This window comes from Monodelphis domestica, chromosome 3 (genome assembly GCF_027887165.1).
Source record: "Monodelphis domestica isolate mMonDom1 chromosome 3, mMonDom1.pri, whole genome shotgun sequence".
Classification (NCBI taxonomy): domain Eukaryota; kingdom Metazoa; phylum Chordata; class Mammalia; order Didelphimorphia; family Didelphidae; genus Monodelphis; species Monodelphis domestica.
Genome location: NC_077229.1, coordinates 369597562 through 369620062, shown reverse-complemented (window position 1 = coordinate 369620062; position 22501 = coordinate 369597562). Strand labels below are relative to the sequence as shown.

The following is a 22501-nucleotide window of genomic DNA, read 5'->3' as shown; positions in this document are numbered from 1 at the left end:
ATTTAATATGTAGATAAACCTATATGATATATTTCTTTATTGTCTTGAGATTCTACCTATGAAAGATAATTAAACTAATACAAGGATGTAAGTGTTTCAATTCAATACAATTCAATTTTTAAGATATTTTTTAAATAACTATCATGTAAAAAGGCACAATATTTATCACTGGGAATACAAAGACAAAAATATGGTAGCTTTGCAGGGGAAATATGATCCTTTATAAAGAAAACTGGGAATACTAATCCTGGGGAAAATGAATGGATTTGTAAAAATGGAGAGTTTTCTAAGCATTAAATGATTGTCCAAGAATTATAGCTTCCTTATCTTATAATAAGAATATAAACCATATCATTTAAAACTGTCAATTATATTATCCACAGAGCTTATAAGAGCTTGGAGAATATACCAAAATGCATCTTTCTAAAGAGATACTCTGGGAGGGGGGAAGAAAAAGGGGAGGGAGACAACAAGAATCATGTAATCATGTGAAAAATTAAAAATTCAAAAAATATTTTTAGGTCTTTATGATTTATACTTATTCCCTCATTATGAGAATGTTTTGCTTTCAAGGAGAATTATTGTCATAAGGAAAAGAATTCCATGCATAAGTAAACTCTGTTGTTCACACATGTTAAAAGGTAAAAGTATATTAGTGCTAAATTTGTTGTACACATAATCATTTCTTGTGTGTTTATATTATTTTAATACACAATTAATTTCCTGGGGAAGAACTGAATCTTAGATGTTTTCATGATGCACTCTAATCAGCATTTCTAGTGCTGCTAAAAATTCCTCAAAGGAATTTTTCAGGTCAATAAAAGGCCAATGATATATGGAAAGAATATTACTAATGAAAACACACACACACACACACACACACACACACACACACACAACCAAAGGTAGGCTTCCCATCTGTTTCCTGTCTATTTACATACTATCCAGATACTATAGCAATTCAGTCAGTTAAGTAAGCCAATTAACTGGATATGGTTTTCTCCCTTAATGAAGTAACATTTCATAGCTTGACTCTAGGTTTTGTAGACGTTTTGTCCCTTATGTCCAAAGATGACTAATAGCAATGTTGCAATGAAGATGTAAAGGGAAATGTTTCTGTATTATCTGAAATTTATTCAGCTCAGTTTAATAAATATTCAATGACTACTATGGCTATTATGTAAAAAGCCCTTTGAACATTGCTGAGATTATAAGAACAAACATGAAAAAAAAAACATTTCCATTATTATCAAAGGTCACTTAACTCCAATTGCCTAGTCTTTAAGGGTCCTTGAGATACCTTTATTAACTAATTTTATTGCATCGTTGTCTGATATGCATAACCCTTTGTATTTACATTCAATAATTTCCAGAGGTCTGTCATTTCTGCCTTTCCTAAACGTATTCAAGTTCTTTATTTCTCTTTTATGTTTTGGTTAGCCTTACCCAGGTCTGGATGGTAAATTCAAGTCCCTCACTAACATTTTTTCTGTCTGTTTCTCCTGATAGCTCATTTAGCTTTTTCCCTAAATATGTTTAGGTGCTATGGCATTGATGCATATAATTCAATACTGGTATTACTTCATTTTTTGTGCTCCCTTCAAACAAAATACAGTTATACAATTTATCTCTTTCAGTTAAGCATATTTTGTTCTTCTTCTGTCTGAGATAATGATTACTTACCCTGCCTTTTTACTTTAGCTGAAGCACAATAGATTTTACTCCAACTCCTTATTTAAAATCTTTGTATATCTTTCTTTTTCAAGTATTTTTCATATAGATGATATATTGTTGGATTCTGCTTTCTAATCAATCTACTCTCCCCTCACATTTTAGGGATGAGTTTATCTCATTCCCATTTATGGTTATAATTGCCTATTTCCCTCTACCCTATTACCTCGTATTTTTCTTTCTCTATTTCTTACCCCTTCATTTTTTAAGAAGCAGATAAAGATATGAAGTTGTATACTCATTTTTTTCTGAATAGTTTATTCTTGATTGTAAGGTTCTATACAAAGTCATTTGGAATATCATATACCAAATTTCTAACTGCTTTGTAGTTCTGGCTGCTAAATCTTTTTTGAATCTTACTATGTGTCTTTTTTACTTGAATTCTTTTCTTTTGTCTGCTCCTAATATTCATTCTTTTAAGTTCCAGTTTTGGGATAAAATATTCCTGAGAATTTTTAAGCTTTCTTCCAGGAGGTGAATGGTGAGTTCTATTTTTCTCCTGATTCTAAGAGATCTGTACAGTTACCTCTTATGATTCCTAAAATATGATTTGTAGGATTTATTTAGTCAAAAAGTTCAGATATTGAAATGAGTCAGTTATTTTTCTTCTTCCATCTCTTTTACAAGGCATTTTTTTGGTTTTGTCTAGAAAATTTCTACTTTACATTTCCTTCAAGTATTTTCAGTCTTTTGACTTTGTTTCAATATTTCTTGTGGTTTCATGGTATCGATAGTTTCTACATGACCGTGTCTAATTTTCAGAATGCATCCCCACTCCCACAGGTACCTTTTTTAGTCTGCCTGAAACTGTAGCCCAGAACTTGGTGAAGGTGACAGGACTGACTAGTGGTATATATTTCTGCAGACCACACAAGGTGGAGTCTCTCTGCATAGGTCTGGTTCCTTTTCTTGACCTGTTGAACAGTTTTTCCCTGTCATGGAATGGTCCATATGACTTGTCCCTATCTATATCCATGGACTCTTAGGGTTCACTGACCTTTCTGTCTCATGTCAAACTGGTGCAGAAAATGATTTACTGAGATTTTGCCCTTTGGCTTTCCTTACCAGGATTTTATTTATCTTGCACATTTTCTAGAACTTTGTGGAGGATCATTTTGGAAGATCTAGGCTTTACTTTCCCGTTACTTTGTCAAATTGTTGCTGCCCACCTATGTACCCATCATCAGAATTTCTGCAAAAATAATCCCAGAGAATATTCAAAATAGATGCAAAATAATTCTACATTGATGGATACAGAAAACTAAGGGATGCTTCCCTCGAGGTGTTCCAAGTTCATTACATAGAGTAAATTAAGTTTAAAGTGGGAACATTTTATATTGCATGGCCACACTTTTAGAAGATTAGCTGTTTGACAGTACTTCATAATGACACTATTTCAGTTTCCTTGCAGTTTTTTGGAATGATTTGGTATGATAATGACTTTCTGTTCTTTCACTTAGTGCTAACCAGTATAAAAGCAGGCTCTAATTAACCAGACTGACGAGACTGTGATGAATTAGGGTGATGTCTACCCCAAACATATGAAAATTCCCCTTAGAAGGATGGGTGGACAAGAACAATTTATTCCAGCGGCTATAAACATGGCTGAAGCAGGTACTGTGGAGCTCTAACAGCTTGATCAGACAATAAAAAAATGTCAAGACCATCCATTGTGTCTTGAGGTATCTCCAGTTATCTCGACTTTGTCTTGCCCCTGGACTTCAATGAATCTGGAAGAAATAGTGAGGCTGATGATTTTGTGCTACTCAGCCTCACTTAAAACCATTTCACATTCAAGTCATAGCATCATATTGTTCCTCTTCAGGAATGAAGGACGAACAACAAAGTTGTTTTCTATTGTAAACAGGCCAAAACCTTTTCAAATTATATCAGTCTTTGGAGATATATTTACTGATATTTACACCAGATAGAGCCTGGAATGCAAAAGTTATAGTATAACCTTTGGAAGAAAAAAATGGAATGAAGAAGAACTAGAACCTATAAAGAGGGAACTTACAAAAAAAAAACTCTGGGCAGAAGAGCAATTAACATTTTGGAACTCAGTTTCCCAATTTAGAATAGTAATAATAGATAACAGTAGCTAACATTTAAATAGAATTTTACACATTACCTCATTAAATCCTCATAACAACTCTGGGAAATGGGTGCTGTTGTCATCCCCATTTTGGAGATGAGGCAAACTGAGGTTCAGAGAGGTTAAGTGATTTCCCCAGAGACCCACATCTTGGAAATGTTTGAGGCAGGTTTCCAACTTGGGCCTTTCTGACTCCAAGTCTAGCATGCTATGAAATGTGCCACATTATTGCCTTGAATTAGTGGTGCTGTTGATAGTGAGAGCAGAATGGACTATGTGCCCTACAATTAGATGATTCTATGATGATTGGGAAGAATCTTGCCTTTTAAGATTAACTATTCTCTTTCATTTCTTAAGACTTAGCATTATCTGTAATAGGGAGAAAAGGCCCCACTCTTTTATCTTCATTTTCTTAGGCAAATGAGCAATGTTCTCCTTTGAATTCTTCTCTATTTAATGGTGGAAAAAGCTTTATTCTTCCACTCTTTCCTGTTGGTCAGGGTGGAATGCCTCACTAGTCATAGAAATGATACTTATCATTAATTTATTCCTTTCCCCTGTTTATATGTATGTCATAGCTTTAGGATTATTAATAAGGATTATCACATGCTTTCAACTTATATTCCTCTTTACAAAACCCTTGCCCAGTGTTCCAGCCCATAATAGTCTTCCTCTTCTCTCATTCTTTTACTTGATCATTCAATAACGTTTTATGAAGTGCCTACCACATTCCAACCACTACTAGGCTTTGGATATATAAAGAAAAAATAGAAAGTAGTCAACACCCTCAAGTGGTTCATATTCTTTTGAGGCAGGAGAGATGTCACATATACAACTAAGTAAATAAAAATAAATATTAAATAATTTTGAAAGGCAGAAAGCACTCAGCACTTGTCCAGAACTTCTGCTCAATGGGTAGAATACCATAAACTTCAGAATGAGTTGGGGAGAAACAGTCAGATAAGATGTCATGAAGGGCATGGAGCCTTTAAAAGTCTATGCATTTCATAAGATAGAAGTAACAATGGATCTGATTCAAGGTGATGATGTATGTGAAGACGTAGCAGCTAGAGACTGAATGTCATATCTGAAGAATTGTAAGTGATAAGTACACCAGTTTCCTTGAAACTTTATGTTACAGGAATATTACATGAAGTCAGTCTGAAAACAGACGGAAAAACAAGAGTTGAATGCCAGAGGACTTTGTATTTCATCCCAGAAATACCATAGAATTTTCTATTGATGTGGTTAGATCAGATCTGTGATTTTAAAATATAAAATTAGAAGCTGTGTACAGGGACAAATTGGAGAGGGAAGAGACTGAAGAAAGAGGGTGACCAGTGCCTATTGCCTTAATTCAGGAATGAGATGGGAAGAACATGAAGTTAGGTTAGTATCTAAGTGAATAGAGAGAAAGGCATAAAAATAAATAAGAGAAGTGAATATAAAATATGGTGCTAAATGATCTCCAGGGTGTACCTTCTAAAATTAATTAATTAATCAAAGGTAAAAGCTTTTTCATCACTGTTATTTTTTCTTGACCTCAACCAATTGACACCACTGTTGACTTCATAATTTTAGGTTGCTTCCTTTTAGGAGCATTAAAAACATCCCCACAGAACCAGGAATCACTTAATCCTTGTAACTAAATTGCTTACATGGTTTAATGGGAACTCTGCCTAGACTTTAGGATTTTTGCCACTATTAGAGACTTGTTGAAATTTCTCAACGTTAGACATAAGTGAGACTATGAGTCTTTGGCTGACTTCCTAGTTCTAAGTGGTGCCAGATTCTTGGGGTTTTCCTAGGCTCTCTTTTCATATTCACTAATTTATTCTCCATTAGCTAGCCTTATTTTCTAAGCTATGTCATAATCACCTTGAAAGCAATACTCAAGATACTGTGCTAGACCACTTGACAAAACACTTTTAAAGAAATGTTAAGATGCTTAATGAAGACATACAAATAGGTATAAGGCTGTATAGTTCATTTTAGTAAGCATTCATTAGGGACTATATAAGAGAAATCATTCTCTCTATATATAATAAATCTTCACTAAACCAGAGGAAACCTTGACTACTTGAAATAGAGAAGCATACTTCAAAATAAATAAAAATGACCCACCCAATAGTCAAAAGAGAAATCATAAAATTCACCCATGAATTTTAATTAGGGGAGAAACTTTGAGGCTTTATCCAGCACTTAGTTTCCTTACTTTAGAAGTAAATCTTATAACCTAGTCATCTGATTTCCCAGATGATAGAAGGATAAAAGCAGCAAATAAAAGACTGGAAAGGACTGCTGGAAAAATGGATATAAAAAGGACCAAGAAATGACAGCTGCCAGTCTCTCAGCCAACAAGCATCTATTAAGTTCTTACTATGTGCCAAGTACTCAGTTAAATAGTGAGATCCAAAAAAAGCAAAAAGACATGGCCTTTGACTTCAAGAAGTTTACATTAAAATGGGGGTGACAATACACAAATCAAGTCATATGTACCAGCTATATTCAGTGTAAAGGAAGTTGTATCCAGAGAGAAGGCACTAGCGGTCAGTGGGGTGACAGACCAGACTTTCTCTCTTGTAAGAGAAAGACTTTTAGCTGAGTCTTGAAAGAGGTCAGGGAAGGCAGGAGCCAGAGATGAGGAGAGAGCATTTCAGGTCTGGAAGGTAGCAGTGAAAAGGTATGGAATCAATAGGTGTAGTACAATGTTTGAGGAATAGCAGTTAGCTGGTTGTAGAGTGTGTGGAAAGGAGTAAAAATATAAGAAAACTGGAAATGTGGAAAGAGGACATGTGGGGAAGTACTTCTATGCCAATAAGAAAATTTTATATTTGGCTTTGGGAATTAAAGAGGACCACTGAGCTTTACTGAGTTGGAGGGTGGCACAGTCAGACCTAAGCTTCAGCAAAGTCACTTGGGAAGCTAAGTGAAGGATACAGTTTGCAAACTCCAAAAGGTAGTTGATGAACCAGGACAAGAAATCAGGAGAGATATTAGGACTCGATATGAACATTGTGAAATCATCAGCACAGAGATCATAACCAAACCTATGGGAACTGATGAAATCACCCAGTGAAATATTATAGGAGGAAAAGTGAAAGGGGCCCAGGACAGACTTTGGGGCACAACCATAGTTAGTGAGAAAACATTAAATAAAAATACAGCAAAGAATACTGAGAATAGTTAGGAGAAAAGCAGAGAGGTGTCACAAAAACCTATGGAGAAAACACACAGAAGGAAAGTGTGCTACGCAATGTCAAACACTACTATCTTGATAGTGAAATCGAGTGACAATAAATCCAATGATGAAGATATTGATGATAACTAACATTTAGATAGTATTTATATGAACAAGGCCACTGTGCTAAGCTGCTGACAATTAGTATTTCATTTGATGAGGGTGAAGATTGAGAAAGGCTTTTTTCTACATTTGAGAAAGAAAAGGACATTGGTAACGTTAGAAAAAGTAGTGTTCATTTGAATTAGAAGACTGAAATGAAGGTTGAAGAAATTAGAAAAGAGGAACTATTAACACTTACTTTAGCCAGCTTTCTAAATGGAAAACTGACAATGAGGGAAGAAGAAATATACGTATGGTAACCCAAAAATTTAAAAAAAACCAACACAATTGCCATAGATATTGGTGCTCTTTATCTGTTAGGGTTAAATGTTCCTCCACTCAAATAACTGAGTAGAAAACATGGTGTTATCACAAAAACAAGAAATATATCATAATAATGATTCTGAATAATTAATAAAATGTTCAGTTCTATTCCTAATAATTCACTAAAATTAGCTACTTAGTATGCAATCCATTTTAGAAAGACTTTCAATCAAAATATTCTAAAACAATTTATTGTTGTTGTTTGAGTTTTGGTGTTTAAAAGGATTAAGCTATAGAATATATTTTCCCTCCTGATTCTAATGTAATGAAGAACTGGTGTTTTTCATGTGTAACCTTCGTAGACTAGGAAAACACTTAGTGACATTTTGTTTCTTTCTAATTTGAAAATAAAATCCAAGTATTATGCAAGTATTAATAGATCATCACAGAAGATGAACCTTCTCTTTGGCTCCATTCCTTTCATTTAAGAAACTGGAATACATCATTATTTGAGTTTTACCTTGGACCAAGTATTATGACATTAATCCCCTTTTAAAAATATGCCAATTCTCTTCTTTCTTCATTTTTAAAAATTATTTTATTTTTTTGGAGACTAAATCTCTCTGTGTTGCCCATGATGTAAATGAAGTTATCGCTCCCCAAACCAGTCCTATCACTAATAGGCATGGTTGCTTTTTTCTGCTCTATTTCTGACTAAATCAGTTTAGCCTCTCTTTAGGCAACAAGGTGGTTGTCCCTTGAATTTGGAGAAATCCCCATATTAATGTGGAACTTAATATGGACATCCAGTTGATTCAGTCTATTGCAGTTAAGAACCTTGAGCTCAAGGAATTAATGAGCTTTATCCTTCTTTAATAGCAGGGATTAACATCATGTAGCATTATGCATGGGATCTTCCTTCATTCTGAAAGAAGTTTTAGAAAGTATTTCATAGATATTGAAAGTTGTGCTTTTGTATTTTTCTTGTTTTCTTTATCATATTGGCAGAAACATGATTTAAAAAATAAAATTGTATACAGTTCTATACATCAACTGCCCAACTTCCAGAGATACAAGCTGGAATAGTGGGTAGATAATGGATAAAACGCCTCAATGTTAGGAAAACCTGGGTTCAAGCCTGCTAGTCAAATTACTTAACCTTTCAGAACCCGCAAGCAGTACTCTAAAGCTAAGGTTTCAGAGAAATTATAAATTTCCACTGGCAGAGAAAGTTCTCTCACCAAGAGTTCCTTATACCAGTGAAATCTTAGATTCAAAATGCCTTCCCCTCACAAACAACACCTACTACTAGTAGTATTATCACCATTTTAATAATTTATACTGTGAATGTACAATTAAAGTTCTATATATTTAATTATGTTTTTTAAAATAGATCTTTGGAAACAAGGATTGTCTCCTTGTATCACTACATCCCACCAATCTAGCACAGGATAGGCATTTATAAAGTTATAAATCTATATATCTATTATATCAACCATTAAATATGTTTGATTAGCGAATTATATAGACTTTCGGTTTTGTACTAAATACACTGTCAATGACTCAAAGACAGCATGAGAGAAGTAGCTTAGAGTAGGGCATTTAATCTTTTCCAAAACATAATAGCTCAGCAGATAGTTGTATACACTGTGGGAAACGTGTAAAGCTGTTTGGAGAATATGATTTAGACAGCAAACTTGAGTTCTCACACTCCATGGAATACATAAATTTGTACATAATACCCATTACGTAATTCATTCAGCAAACCAATTCAGTATTTATTTCTCTCTCTCCCTCTCTCTGCCTGTCTGTCTGTCTATCTCTGTTTTTGTCTCTGTCTCTGTCTCTGCCTCTCTCTCTGTCTGTCTGTCTGTCTCTCTCTCTCCCCATCTCTGTCTCTTATACATAACACACACTGAATTCTCTCTTTTTGGCTTTCTACTTCTTTCTTTTAATTTTTTCTTATTTACATGTTGATATAATTAAAAATAACATTTTTCTGACATTTTGCAATCCATGTTCTTTCCCTCCCTCTCTCACTCCCCCCTCCCTAAGACAAGCAATATAATAGATATTGTAACATGTGTTGTAATACAATTCACATTTTCATGTTCATTATGTTGTGAAAAAGACACAATGTTCCACTAGAGAAAATGTCATAGAGGAAATAAAGTAAAGAATTCTGATCATTCTCCTTTCATCTGTCTCCCATGTCACTTGTCAACCACATCCCTTACTTCCCTCCCTTCTTTTACATCTAGGTGTATTTTAATATCTAGGTGTATAATTTCTGTTTCCTCAAAAATTAATATATTGGCTCAGTTTGTTAAATTGATAAATGGATATGATCTTTGTGTAATGCATACTTCATGCAAATTTATGAATTCCATGTGGTCCAGTCCTCCTAAATACTTGTTCAAAATACTTTAATATATCTCCCCCTCTATGTGCTAAATTATTATATCTTAGAATAGAATATCTACTATAAGCTACTTCTTTCATGCTGACACTGAATCATCCTGATGTCAACATAGTGTATAGTACAATCTGAGTGTAGATCATTTTTTAAACAAGTCAAAATTTACAGCTTGGAAAACAGTTCCCTTCATTTTCATCTTCTGCTTAGTACTTCTGACAGAGTTCACACTTGTCAATCATTAAATCCAGAAAGTTATTTTGTTCCTATTAGAGGAAAAATAGATCTTATTGGATATAATGAACTCACTTAAAGTTGTTCTTGGATTGTGTCTCCATGTCAGAGAGAGTTAGTGTTTTCTCACCATTCCTTGAAAGGTTCTTGCAATAAAACTTTCATTGTTCAACCTATCTAAATAAGGGCTACAGCTCCTTATCCTCTTCATGATAATCATAGTTTTCTCTATAAAAGCCTAATAATTATTTTAATGGGTATATAAAACTCATCAGTTAATATTTCCTGTCCATAACAACTCCATATAACAAAAACCTAGCATGATTTGATTAAAACACAGTTTCTGATATCATCTCCTAACAGCTTTTCAATCACCTTCCCCTTCTTCCTACAACTTCTTCCTTTATTTACTCTAAGTCACTCACACAAGCACATACCCAAACGGAAAATCTCTGTAAGAATAGACAGAAATAAAGTTGAGGAAACAAGCTGAAAAAAATCTTTAATTCTCAGCAAAAATGAATTATAATTTTCAGGCTCTAAAATAACCATAAACAGTTCAGGATGTATACCAACATAAGCAAGAATCTTATGCAATACTTCTAGGAAGATCTTGGCCATAGTGTCAGCAATGCGTTCATATATATATATATATATATATATATATATATATATATATACACACACACATACATATACACACCTGTATAAATCCCCAATTATCTATGCTCTTATAAGAAACAATTTTGTGGCAATAATCTCAGCTTTTCTTCCTTTTCATGCTTAGAATTTTACTGATTGTGACTCTTAGTTTGAATTTTCATGTCTTGCTAAGACTACCCTCTTCATTCTGACTATTTACTAGAAGAAAGATTTTGTTGAAATCAGTGAAAATACTCCCAAATTACATGAATTTTGAGGGCAGAGAAGATTTTACTATCTTAGTCTACACCCCACCACTCAAACACATATAAGAACACAGGGATAAATCAAATTCAAGCTTAATACTAGATATATGTCTGTATTTTAGACAAGCACTTGTATTCATTTATTCATTTTCCAAACTAATCTTTCTCTTTTTTATTTTATCTACCTATCTTTGTATGTAGTATCACACATATTCTATGATATCTATATGACTACCTTAAAGAATATTCATCAATAATAGCAAATTCTTAATCTTTGATACACTATCCCAGGGCAGTTAGGTGGCATGGTAGATAGGACACCAGCCCAGAAGTCAAAAGGGTCTGAATTCAAATCCAGTCTCAGTTATTTACTAGCTGTGTGCAAGGCACTTAACCCTGTTTCTCTGAATTTCCTCATCTATAAAATGAGCCAGGAAAAGAAAATATCGAACTACCCCAATATCTTTGGCAAGAAAACCCCAAATGGGGCCATAGAGTTAGACATTCCTGGCAAAAAAATCCAATGTAAGACCAGTTCATTTATTCTGATGTTCTAAAACTGATAACATTTTCCATTCTTAAATACAGTTATAATCATTCATGGGGAAGAGGAGGGCGACTGATTTTATCATTGTTGTTTTATTTTATTTAATTTTTAAGGGCTCCTGGTAATCCTATAAGCTACAGGAAAATCATCCTTCCCACCTAATTACCCCATTTCCTAGAAATAGTCAAATGACAATTTAGAAATTTTCATGCATTACTTAAATTAATTTTCCCTTAAAACCCCTAGAAAAGAAAAACATCAACAGCAATATCATTGATCCTTAATAAAAATCATATGTAGATTTTACATACTCTGTGGAAATCTAGGTGGGTTGTCATTGACATCTGAGAGTGTAATATTGACGGTAGTGGACCCTGAAAGGCCTCCAACTTGCCCAGCCATATCTTTGGCTTGAATGACCACAGAGTAGTGTTCTCTGGCTTCCCTGTCCATGTTATGCAGTGCAGTCCTTATAACTCCTGTAATATAAAAAGAGAGACAGAAACAGAGAGAAAGAAATCAGCATTAATTGACTATTTAAATGTGTGTCCTCTAAAAAAATGCCTTTGAAAAAATCTACTTAGAAGTAACCAGTAGTCATCTATACCAAGAAGTCTCTCATACAAAGAGCTAGATATGATTTTGTCATGGGCACTCTACTCCCAGAAACCCGGGTGAACTATTATCAGTGAAGCTCCCTTGCTCCCTTCCATCCTCGTGACTGAGCCTAAAAACACCCAATGACCCCGCTAGGGTCCTGAGATGACCATCTTCCTTTGATCGTCCTCTAGATTTAAGATGGACAGGAAGAGGCACCTCCAGGCCACACCTCGATCCTATCAGACATCTGTTTGTTCCCTAAAACTAAGGAATCTTTATGTCCCCAGGCAGATGATTGTCCCACCTCACCAAATGCCTGGGTGACTAACACTGTTGTAGAAAGTCTAAAATCCCCAGAACTGATGTCATCGGGGGGAACAGCCTTTCCATTCATGCTGTCCTCCCAAGGAACTGCTCTCCATCTTGCTGTCCCACCTTGCTATCCTCTTGGCCATTCTCAACATTACTTTCTAAATTAATAAATTTCTTTTTTTGTTTTTAAGCTAAGTTTTGAAGTCTTGCATTCTTGCAAAAGGTATCCTTCCCGAACCCCAGGGGTACACATCTGCACCCCATAACAATTTGAAAAATGTTCTATCAGAAAATGTGTTTCAAATCACTTGTTAGAAGGCAACTCACAAGAGACAAATGAAAATGTGTCCCAAATGTTTGTTCCTTTCATGAGACTGCTCAAAGAGGGCTAAAAATTCAAAATAATAATATAATAATGTTTATTCCACCATTCATTAAAGGTTCAACATCATGTTCCTTCACTTGTGGCCATAGGCTCTGATTGTTGCTACACCCAAACCCATGACACAGCTTTCTAAACATTTCCATGTTATACTGCCATGTGTTAGCCTCCTCATAAAATTTTCAAACTCTCAGGTCATTAATCAAATTAGGACAATCCTTCCAGAAAAAGGACATGTTAATCTTTTGTCCTTTGACTCCAATCACCATTGTACTGACTTCTGACTTTTCCTCTTTGGTTGATATACTCTCTCTCTATTCTCTGTGTGTGTGTGTGTGTGTGTGTGTGTGTGTGTGTGTGTGTATACACAGACCCATCCATTCTATATTAGAATTAAGCTGCTTGAAGGCAGAGGCTGTCTTGCTTTCAATCATACTCTTCCTTCCTTCCTTCCTTCCTTCTTTCCTTCCTTCCTTCCTTCCTTCCTTCCTTCCTTCCTTCCTTCCTTCCTTCCTTCCTTCCTTCCTTCCTTCCTTCCTTCCTTCCTTCCTTCCTTCCTTCCTTCCTTCCTTCTTTCCTTCCTTCCTTCCTTCCTTCCTTCCTTCCTTCCTTCCTTCCTTCCTTCCTTCCTTCCTTCCTTCCTTCCTTCCTTCCTTCCTTCCTTCCTTCCTTCCTTCCTTCCTTCCTTCCCTCCTTCCTTCCTTCCTTCCTTCCTTCCTTCCTTCCTTCCTTCCTTCACTTCGAAGCTCTTGTAGTACTCCACATGACAGGGTATCTTCAAGTGAAAGCTGAAGTCAAACATAGAAGAGTCTTCAGGATTATTCTCATTAAAGGGAATAAATATCCCAGATAAGGGTTAATGGGTTCTTGTCTCAAATCTCCTAGACACATAACCATCTCATATAACAGCAATGGAAAAAAGTTAAAAATGGAAAAGAAGGGGAAAATAGTTTAATAAAACTAATTAGAAAAACATCAACTAAAAGTGACACTGCATGCAAATTTCACATCCATATCTACATCTGCAAAGACAGAAAGGAAGGAGATGTATTACATGGTTACTTCATCAGAGTCTATTTTAATTAGTATAGTTACAACTATCACATTTCAATGACTTTTGGTTTTTTCCTATTATTGTTTTATTCCTTGCCTAGATTGTTTTCCTGATACTATTTGTAAATTTTCACAATTTTTTTCTGTATTTATATTTGACTTTTTCTTATACATAATATTCCCTTATATTCATATACCATTACTTGTTTGGTTTAGCCTGCTTGTATATTACAGAGTATTACTTTCTCTCTAACAGCCACTACTTCATTTACTAGTTCATTTATTTTTCTGATTTTTATCAGTTTTCTACTTATGGAATAAAAATTCTGAGATGTTTTCATTTTAATTTCTTTTTATTAGTGACTTGGAAAGGATTTCATATAATAGTTTATAGTTTATAATTTCTTCTGAGGAATGTTTGTTTATATTTCTTTGACCATCAATCCATTTGAGAATGGATCCATTTGTTTTTCTTTAATTGAAATTTATTTGTTTGTTTGCAAAATATCTGGATAACTCCCTCACTTCCCTCCCCACATTAGAAAGGGTATCATTTGACAAAAATAGATTATGTATATATATATATGTATATATATATTATATATATATACATATACATATGCACACACACTATGTCTTGCTTATTTCTATTCATCATTTCTTTTTCTGGCAGATGTATACAAGTCATTCTTCAAAAAATACTCTCCTTATTATATATAATTTTCTTTTCTTCTTGTTTGTTTTACTCTTTATAATATCATGTAAGTCTTTCCATGTTGATGTTTTTAATTAACTTGCTAGTCACTTCTTACAAAGCAGAAATATTTCATCATGATCATATGCCACACCTTATATAGCCATTTCCCAATTGATAAGCATTCTTTCAACTTCCAGTTCTTTATCACCACAAAGCAAGTTGTTATAAATATTTTATAACATATAGGTTATTTTCCTTTTTCTCTGATCACCTTAGAAAATAAACTTGAAAGGTATGCCTGAGGTAAAATATATATATACAGTATTATGATTCTTCTGGTATAATTCCATATCCCTTTCCAAAATGCTTGGATCAGTTCATAGTTCAATCAATATGTTAGTCTCCCCATTTTTCCACCTTTGCTCCAACATTTGTAGTTTTGTCCCTTTATTATATTATATATTTATATAAGTTTTATTTCTTCATCTGAAAACTGTATTTTCATATCTTTTGAACAGTTATTTGACTGGAGATTGACTCATATTCTTATAAATTTGACAACATTCTCTATATATTTTAGGCATGAGACCTTTACCTGAGAAACTTTACCCTCTATTTTTTAAAAACCTTACCTTTTGTTTTAGGTAACTGAGATTAAATTACTTACCCAGGGTCATAGATAGCTAGGAAGTACCTGAGGTCAAATTTGAACCCTGGACATGTGTCTCCAGACCTGCTTCTCTATCCATTGAGCAATCAAGCTGCCACTATACCATCTAATTTTAAGTCTGAATTTTAAAATTAAGTTGTTAATCTGTTAATCTCTTCCAGAATGTCTTATCTTTAATAGATCACTGTAATACTTTGTAAATATTTCAGTTTAAATGAAGCTATTTTTTATAATAGGCAAAAATCTGTCCAACAATGTTTAAAAGAAATAATCTATCCCTCTCCTAAATAAGTAGATAGATGATAGATAGATAGATAGATAGATAGATAGATAGATAGATAGATGGATAGATAGATAGGCAGATATATGCAGATAGGTGATACAGTAGATAGAGTGCTGAACTTGAAGTCAGGAAGATTCATCTTTCCACTTTCAAAATTGTCCTCAGGCACTTATTAACTGTTTATTGCTGGGCAAGTCACTTAGCCCCATGCACCTCGGTTCCACATCTCTCAAATGAGATGGGGAAGGTAATAGCAACTCCTTCAGTATCTCTGCCAATAAAATTTCAAATGGGATTAGAGAAAGAGGGAGAAAGAGGGAGAAAAAGAGAGCAAAAGAGGGAGAGAGAAAAAGAGAGAGAAAGAGAGAGAGAAAGAGGGAGAGAGAGAAAGAGAGAGAAAGAGGGAAAAACAGAGAGAGAGAGAGAGAGAGAGAGAGAGAGAGAGAGAGAGAGAGAGAGAGAGAGAGAGAGAGAGAGAGAGAGAGAATGCCATTGGTTATTCAGTGATCATTAGAACAGATGAAATAATTCCATTGTAAAGACAGAATTCTTAAAATGTGACACTCCAAACAAATTGTCCCCCTTTTAGAATCTTCACTGACTAAAGTTGCTACCTGGCATGGCAGACCTTCTGATGACTTCTTATTGAAGAGAATTGATGCCTATGTAAATAGTGACTTTAGGCTCAAGCACCTGAGTCTGCTCCCCAAGGCTCAGCATACTTGCATGTTGGAAAGATAACTAAATCTCATATTTTCAATTTTCAGGATGGTTTATTCATAAAACATTAATTTGCTCTCAGAGCAGCTTCCTTTTTTGGTTCCTTATCAAGTAGGTGGGTAGCCCATTTTGATATTTAATCCAAACAACTAAGGCAGTTTGCCATAGATAGAAACTCAATTCTATCAAACAACCAGTTGGTTCTTTGACAAACATTCATAAAATTGAAGGTCCATTTGATACATCAGTGAATTCAGCAAATCTGCAGTTGAGTATAGCATTTGATAGATTCTAGAGAACTACTTAGGTGCCTCCACCAAATCACTGAAACAGCCACTTCAATTTGGAAGAAATCTTTTCTATCATTTTGTCTCTATACCACCAAACAATTAATGTTAATTTTTTTGAATGGATTAGGTGTTTGGGTATTATGGAAACATAGCTTTAGGCATCAGTGGGACTAGAATCTTCAATTATGGAACATTGCAAACATATAACTATGGAAGTATTGGAAAAGTTCGACAGTTTTCCTTAAGCTAAAAATAAATTAAAATCAGTCTTATCAAAGGACCTTGTAATAATATGATAATAAATGATTAATTTAATTCATGCATATGGAAAAGCCTCAAGGAACTCTACTAAAAAGAACAATGTTTTATCACATATGATAATGACTTAAATTGAAAATTAATTGAAAGTGAAAAGAATGAGCAAATATCACCCATTAAAAAAGGACTTCTGCTTTTTAGAATTTGAAGGAAATAGAAGTGACTTTCCTAACTATAGTATGTTGTAAATGGGATTTACTTTCCAGATAATACAATACTATTATCAACTGTGCATAAAAATTCATTCAAAAATACAATGTACCATACTGATAGGATGTTTTGCAAATTATACATATCTAAGGGGAAATCAATAAATTTAAACTCAGCAAGTTAAAGAACAAAAATCAATCTCCTTTCCATAAAAACTGAGTAATAGTCATCACTTAAGTAAAAGCAAAAGAAAGAAGAGAAAAATATGTACAAACCTAACAATCTATAAATTCCTACCATTTTTTAGTGCTGACTTCAAGAATTTTGTCGCAGTCATTATCTCCCTTTCTTAACAAAATAGTTATGCTTACATGAAATTTTAAGATATCTGAAAGATGAATATACTCCTTCAACTAAAACCATCTCTCTCTGTATCTTCCTCATCTATCTCCTCTCTCTCTCTCTCTCTCTCTCTCTCTCTCTCTCTCTCTCTCTCTCTCTCTCTCTCTCTCTCTCTCTCTCTCTCTCTCTCTCTTGCTGTCTGACTCTTTTTCTCCCAGTCTCTGGCTGTCTCCTTCTCCCCCCACCCCATACACACTTATATTTTTCATCAATAATTGTCTTTAAGGTCCATTTCTGCCCATCTACCCTGGAGAATAACCCAGTTGCATGTGCTTAGCTATTACTTTCCCCTGGGGGCACACAGAATCTGGAATTTTACAGTGACATTACCATAGCAACAGGGTCCCAGGATTCATTGTTCCCCACCTGGCCACAGCCCCAGATATATGAAAGCTAAGTTGAAGTGAACAAGCTGACTGTTTTAGTCTAGGAAGACATTTAGACTAACAAGATTGGTCTAGTGGTTTAAAAAGATAATGTACTTTCTTGAGCACCTAATGTATTAGAAAACATATAAATTGCCACTGAATAAACTATTCTTTGGTAATCTTATTGCCTGATTTCAGAGGAGTAATAGAGATTTTTGTTGTAGTTGATTTCATTTGGTTATTAACACATTACAATATACCATATCAGTCATTTTTCAATCTTGCAATTTCATTGTGAAATGCAATTTCCAAAGGTGACACAAGATTACTCTGGTCGACTAGGTATGTTTTCAGATCCTGGAGGAAAAGGAACCCAATTATTTCAACAGCTTTCCTCCCATCATGCTTTCACTCCCACAGCAGCCTGCTCCCAACATCTCTGATGCCACTTATTAGAAATTACCAAAAGAAATGACAAAATATGAAAAATAAGTGCTTCCTTATTTCTCAAGTTTCTCTATTTGCCCCTGATGATAAGAGGAGTAGCTAAAAGAAAAACTAATTTTATTGAAAAGAAAAACTAATTTTTCCAGTGTCCATAATTCTTCAAAAAGAATAAAAGTGATGTTTCAACATGTTCTCATTTGAAACATTTATCAGCATTTGAACACAATGTTTAAACAAGTCAGGGAAAAATAATTTATAATGCTTACATAGGAGAAAGTTTGTGTATTGTCTTTATATCACCCTTCTTCACTTTGGCTGTTTTTAGTGTTAAAAAATAAGTTTATTAAGTTTTAATGGGGAAATAAGGAAATTAACATCTTAACATAAGTACTCCCATAAAGTCTTTGATAAAATTATACCTAATGGCCTTCAGAGGATTGGGAGGCTTTCAGTTATTGTATATATTTTCAGTTTCTAAGTTTTTGGGGAATAATGTCAGTGAGATAAATATAGAATTTGTCATACTTATTCTGAGATTTTCTTCTTTACATATTTCTATATCCTTACTTTAAAGGAAAAGAAAGGAAAATATTCTCAAAATATTCTAATTCTTCATCTTTGTTGTTCCATCTCATCAGACTCTTGTGACTTCATTTGTGGTTTTTTTGGCAAAGGAACTGGAATACTAGTTTACTATTTCCTCTTTTAGCTTATTTTACAGATGAGAAAACTGAAGCAAACAGGGTTAAGTGACTTGACCAGGGTTATCTACCATAGTATCTGTGGCCAAATTTGAACTCAAGAAGAGAAGTTTTCCTGACTCCAGGCCACAGTGCTACTACAGCGCTAACTACTTGCCTGAATCTTTCTTCTACATTTCCCCCAATTTGAAGCATCACCACCTACTTCTGACGGTGGAAATAAGTTTCAAAAATAAATAAATATTGATTGTGACTGTGTACAAGAAGACAGTGTCATGTAATATGTATATGGAAATTTTAAAAGGCACTAACCTGGACAAAAGAGTAAAATGTGTATAAATGGATATTTAATACCTTTGGACTTCATCCTCCAGAAGTCCCTAGTACTTCCCCCAAACCCCTTTTCCTGAGTCTTCCAGTTTTGTGTGATTGTGCTTAAGTGGCTGTAACTCCTCCTTCCCTCTCTGTCTTTGATGGACGACCAGGCTGAGTTCAGACAGTTCTTTTGCTTTAGTTATTATTAACAAAAACTATATAAAATATAATAATTATTGATTATTAATTTTAAAACCCACAAATGGTACCCCCTGCTCATGCTACATGATAGTTGTGACATGTCTTCTTTTGTCAGAAAATCTTATGAACAGTCACTCTCTTTGACTTAGCCAGCAATCCTTAGCATGCCCTGAACAAATGGCGAGTCCTTTGACCAAAGACTAGCAAACTTTCACTTCATGCTTCTTTAATTTCTGAGTTTCAGTGTTTCCATCTGTGAAATGGGACACTTTTCTCTAGCAAAGGAAGAACCTTGTTTAACAATTTTTCTCTGCGAGGCCCTATCCCATTCTACCTTTTATTCTATTGTCCAATCTGGAATTACAACTCCATCCTTAATAAAATTCTCTTACTTCTACATTAACTTCTCACACTTTTCCTATCTTCTGATTTTCATTGAAAAATATTGTTGTAGAAATTACCTAATCACTCCTCACCCTTCCAGTGATGGTTGCTTTTTCTTTTATATTCACTGACATAAAGAGTTAATAAAAGGAAATAAACAGAGATCCTCCTTCTCTAACCTCTCTCAACAAGCTTTTCTCCTTTGTTACTCACTGACTTCTGTCATTCTGTCCAGGTTCTTATTTTAATCCTTTCCCAGGTTTTAGAATATTCTTCTTCCTTTAAAGAACTGAGAATTTGGTTCCCATTTGTTTTTCTTGAGGCTTACCATCATCCTTCAGAACTACATAATTCATATTGATGATCTAATGATCATCAATGGCCTCATTCATCCAAATTCATTCCAATTCCTCATCTCTTGATATTCAACTCAATTCTCCTTTCATTCCAAGGAGTAGTTACATATGAGATCTCATCATCATTCAAAACTTTTTATCCATATGATCTTGAACACTCAGATATGTTCTCTGATCATAATTATGTCTCCTTTCATCTCTCCATGCTTACTCTTCCTGACACTTCTCTTAGTCCTCCCTGTAGTCCCCAATTCCTCAATCCTTCCATGTTCTCTTAGTGGATTACCTCTACTCTAGTTTGTCTTTACAACTGGACTTTTAATTAGCCAATGAATGTGAAACTAAGAAGATAGTCCCATAAAAAGAGTTTAGGTTCCCTTTCCAATAAACCTAGCACAGGATCACATGGCTAGGTTAAAAACTAGGGAATGAAGTATGCATTCAGCCTAAGGCTTCTCACTTCTAATGCTAGATCTGCACATGGCATTCTATCTTTCCCCTCTATGGTCTTTAAATATGCTGCTCCCTAGACCTGGATTTCATTTACTCTTTACTTTTAAAGAAATGCTTTAAAATCTCTTTAAAAAATAAAAGCTTTTGGAAAATTACAGTTCCCTCCGAAGTTCAGCTAAATCGCACCTCCTTTAAGAGTATTTTCTATTTCTAGTTCTTGCTGCCTCTCCACCAAATTATTTTTTAAGAATATTTCCACATTTTCTATTTGCTTATTTGTAAAATCCTTATCCATCTGTAGGTAGAAAAGTGATGGGAGGTGCAGTGGATAGGGTGCTATACTGAGTTAGGAAAATATAAGTTCAAATCTGGTATCAGTTGCTTGTTGTGTGACCCTGGAAAAGTCAATTTTTGTTTGCCTCAGTTTCCCTTGCTGTGAAATGGTGATAATAATAGACTCTCCTTGCTGGAGTTTTTTGAGGATCTATTGAAGTTATCTAGTACCTGGCTAATAGGAAGCACTGCCTAAATGTTACCTATTATTATTATTCTTTCATTTCTTCTGTATAATCCTAGTACTTAATATAGAATATGGCATAAGGAACATACTAAATAAATGTTTTTTGTTTTTATGTAAACTTCTAGAGGACAATGACTCTTTCAAATATTTCATTGTATTCCAAGCATTTTGAATAACACTTTTACACATAGTAGATGATAATTTGAATTACAAATACAATGATCATTGATAATGCTTCTAACTCTTGTTATACTTCTTATTTAATGATGGACTGGAAAACCAAAGCCTGACAGTATTTACACTGATATTCTATTTATATTAGTGTATAGATATGAGGAATATGGAAATAGGTGTATACCTGAATAATGGTTCTTCCAAATAGGGGTGGTAGTGGGGAAAGGGAATGACCTAAACCTTCAAAAAACAATTTAAGATAAGATTTTGAAATTTTGCTCATAAAATATCTTTTAAACACAGTTCAGCATGAAGTTGGAATTCTAAATCGGTAGCATCTATAGGATAAAAATAAATAGTGTTCAGATATCCAAAGAATGTACTAATGGCAGCTGAAAATGGTGAAATGATAAACTAAGGTTCCTTCCAGCTCTAAATCCTTAGATTCAACATGGATATCTAAACTTGGTAACTTTGTAGTTGGTAGCATTCAGTACGACAATGAAGAAAAGTTAAGTACTGACAAAGAAAGCATCATAGAATTAGCACAGGATCAACTTGCCTAACAAGAAACATCATGGGTGCTTATTTCAATACATCTATTTCAGTTGGTTATCATCCTTTGGAGAGGTTTGTCCGATGTGTTGGAGTTCCAAACTTTCCTTTAAGATTTTTAAAAATAGTGGTTTCCTCTTTGCACATTATGCTGGTCTCAAATCATACAGATAAGATTAACCAGGCACTATTATTTTTTGCCTTGTTTTATTTTTCTTTAATCTAGCTAAACTACAGTAGGTGCCCCATTTCCTGCAAATTGCTTTTTGACAGCTGCCTCCCAATCACCTTGATATGTAGAAGGTTGCAGCTGGATTTACAGTCTGTTGATTGCAGGTTCATAGCATTGTGGCTGTGTTTGTAGATATAAACATTATTCTTTGTGCCTGATTCACTGACCTACAAATATGTTTGTGCTGCTGACTAATGATATTCATATGGCAATATATCCTACAACCATCATATGCTTGTTTTTTTGTTATGCTCAAGACAAGAGTATAAAATAGAAATGCTTTATTAAGAGCTTCTTCAATCAACCCATCTTACAAAAACTACTGAAACTGATCCAATAGCATTTAAGAAATTTAAAGTCCATCCCTCCCCTGCCCCCAG

General features: G+C 34.3%; 1 protein-coding gene across 8 annotated transcripts in view; it reads right to left on the bottom strand.

The window, feature by feature from the left end:
- Nucleotides 1–22501, bottom strand: part of CDH18 (cadherin 18) — a 1512838-nt gene that overhangs the window by 161595 nt on the left and 1328742 nt on the right. For all 8 annotated transcript variants that reach the window (XM_056824266.1, XM_056824267.1, XM_056824271.1 and 5 more), the window contains one exon: nt 11850–12017. In XM_056824266.1, the coding sequence (XP_056680244.1) occupies nt 11850–12017 (168 nt within the window). The remainder of the gene's footprint in view (nt 1–11849; nt 12018–22501) is intronic.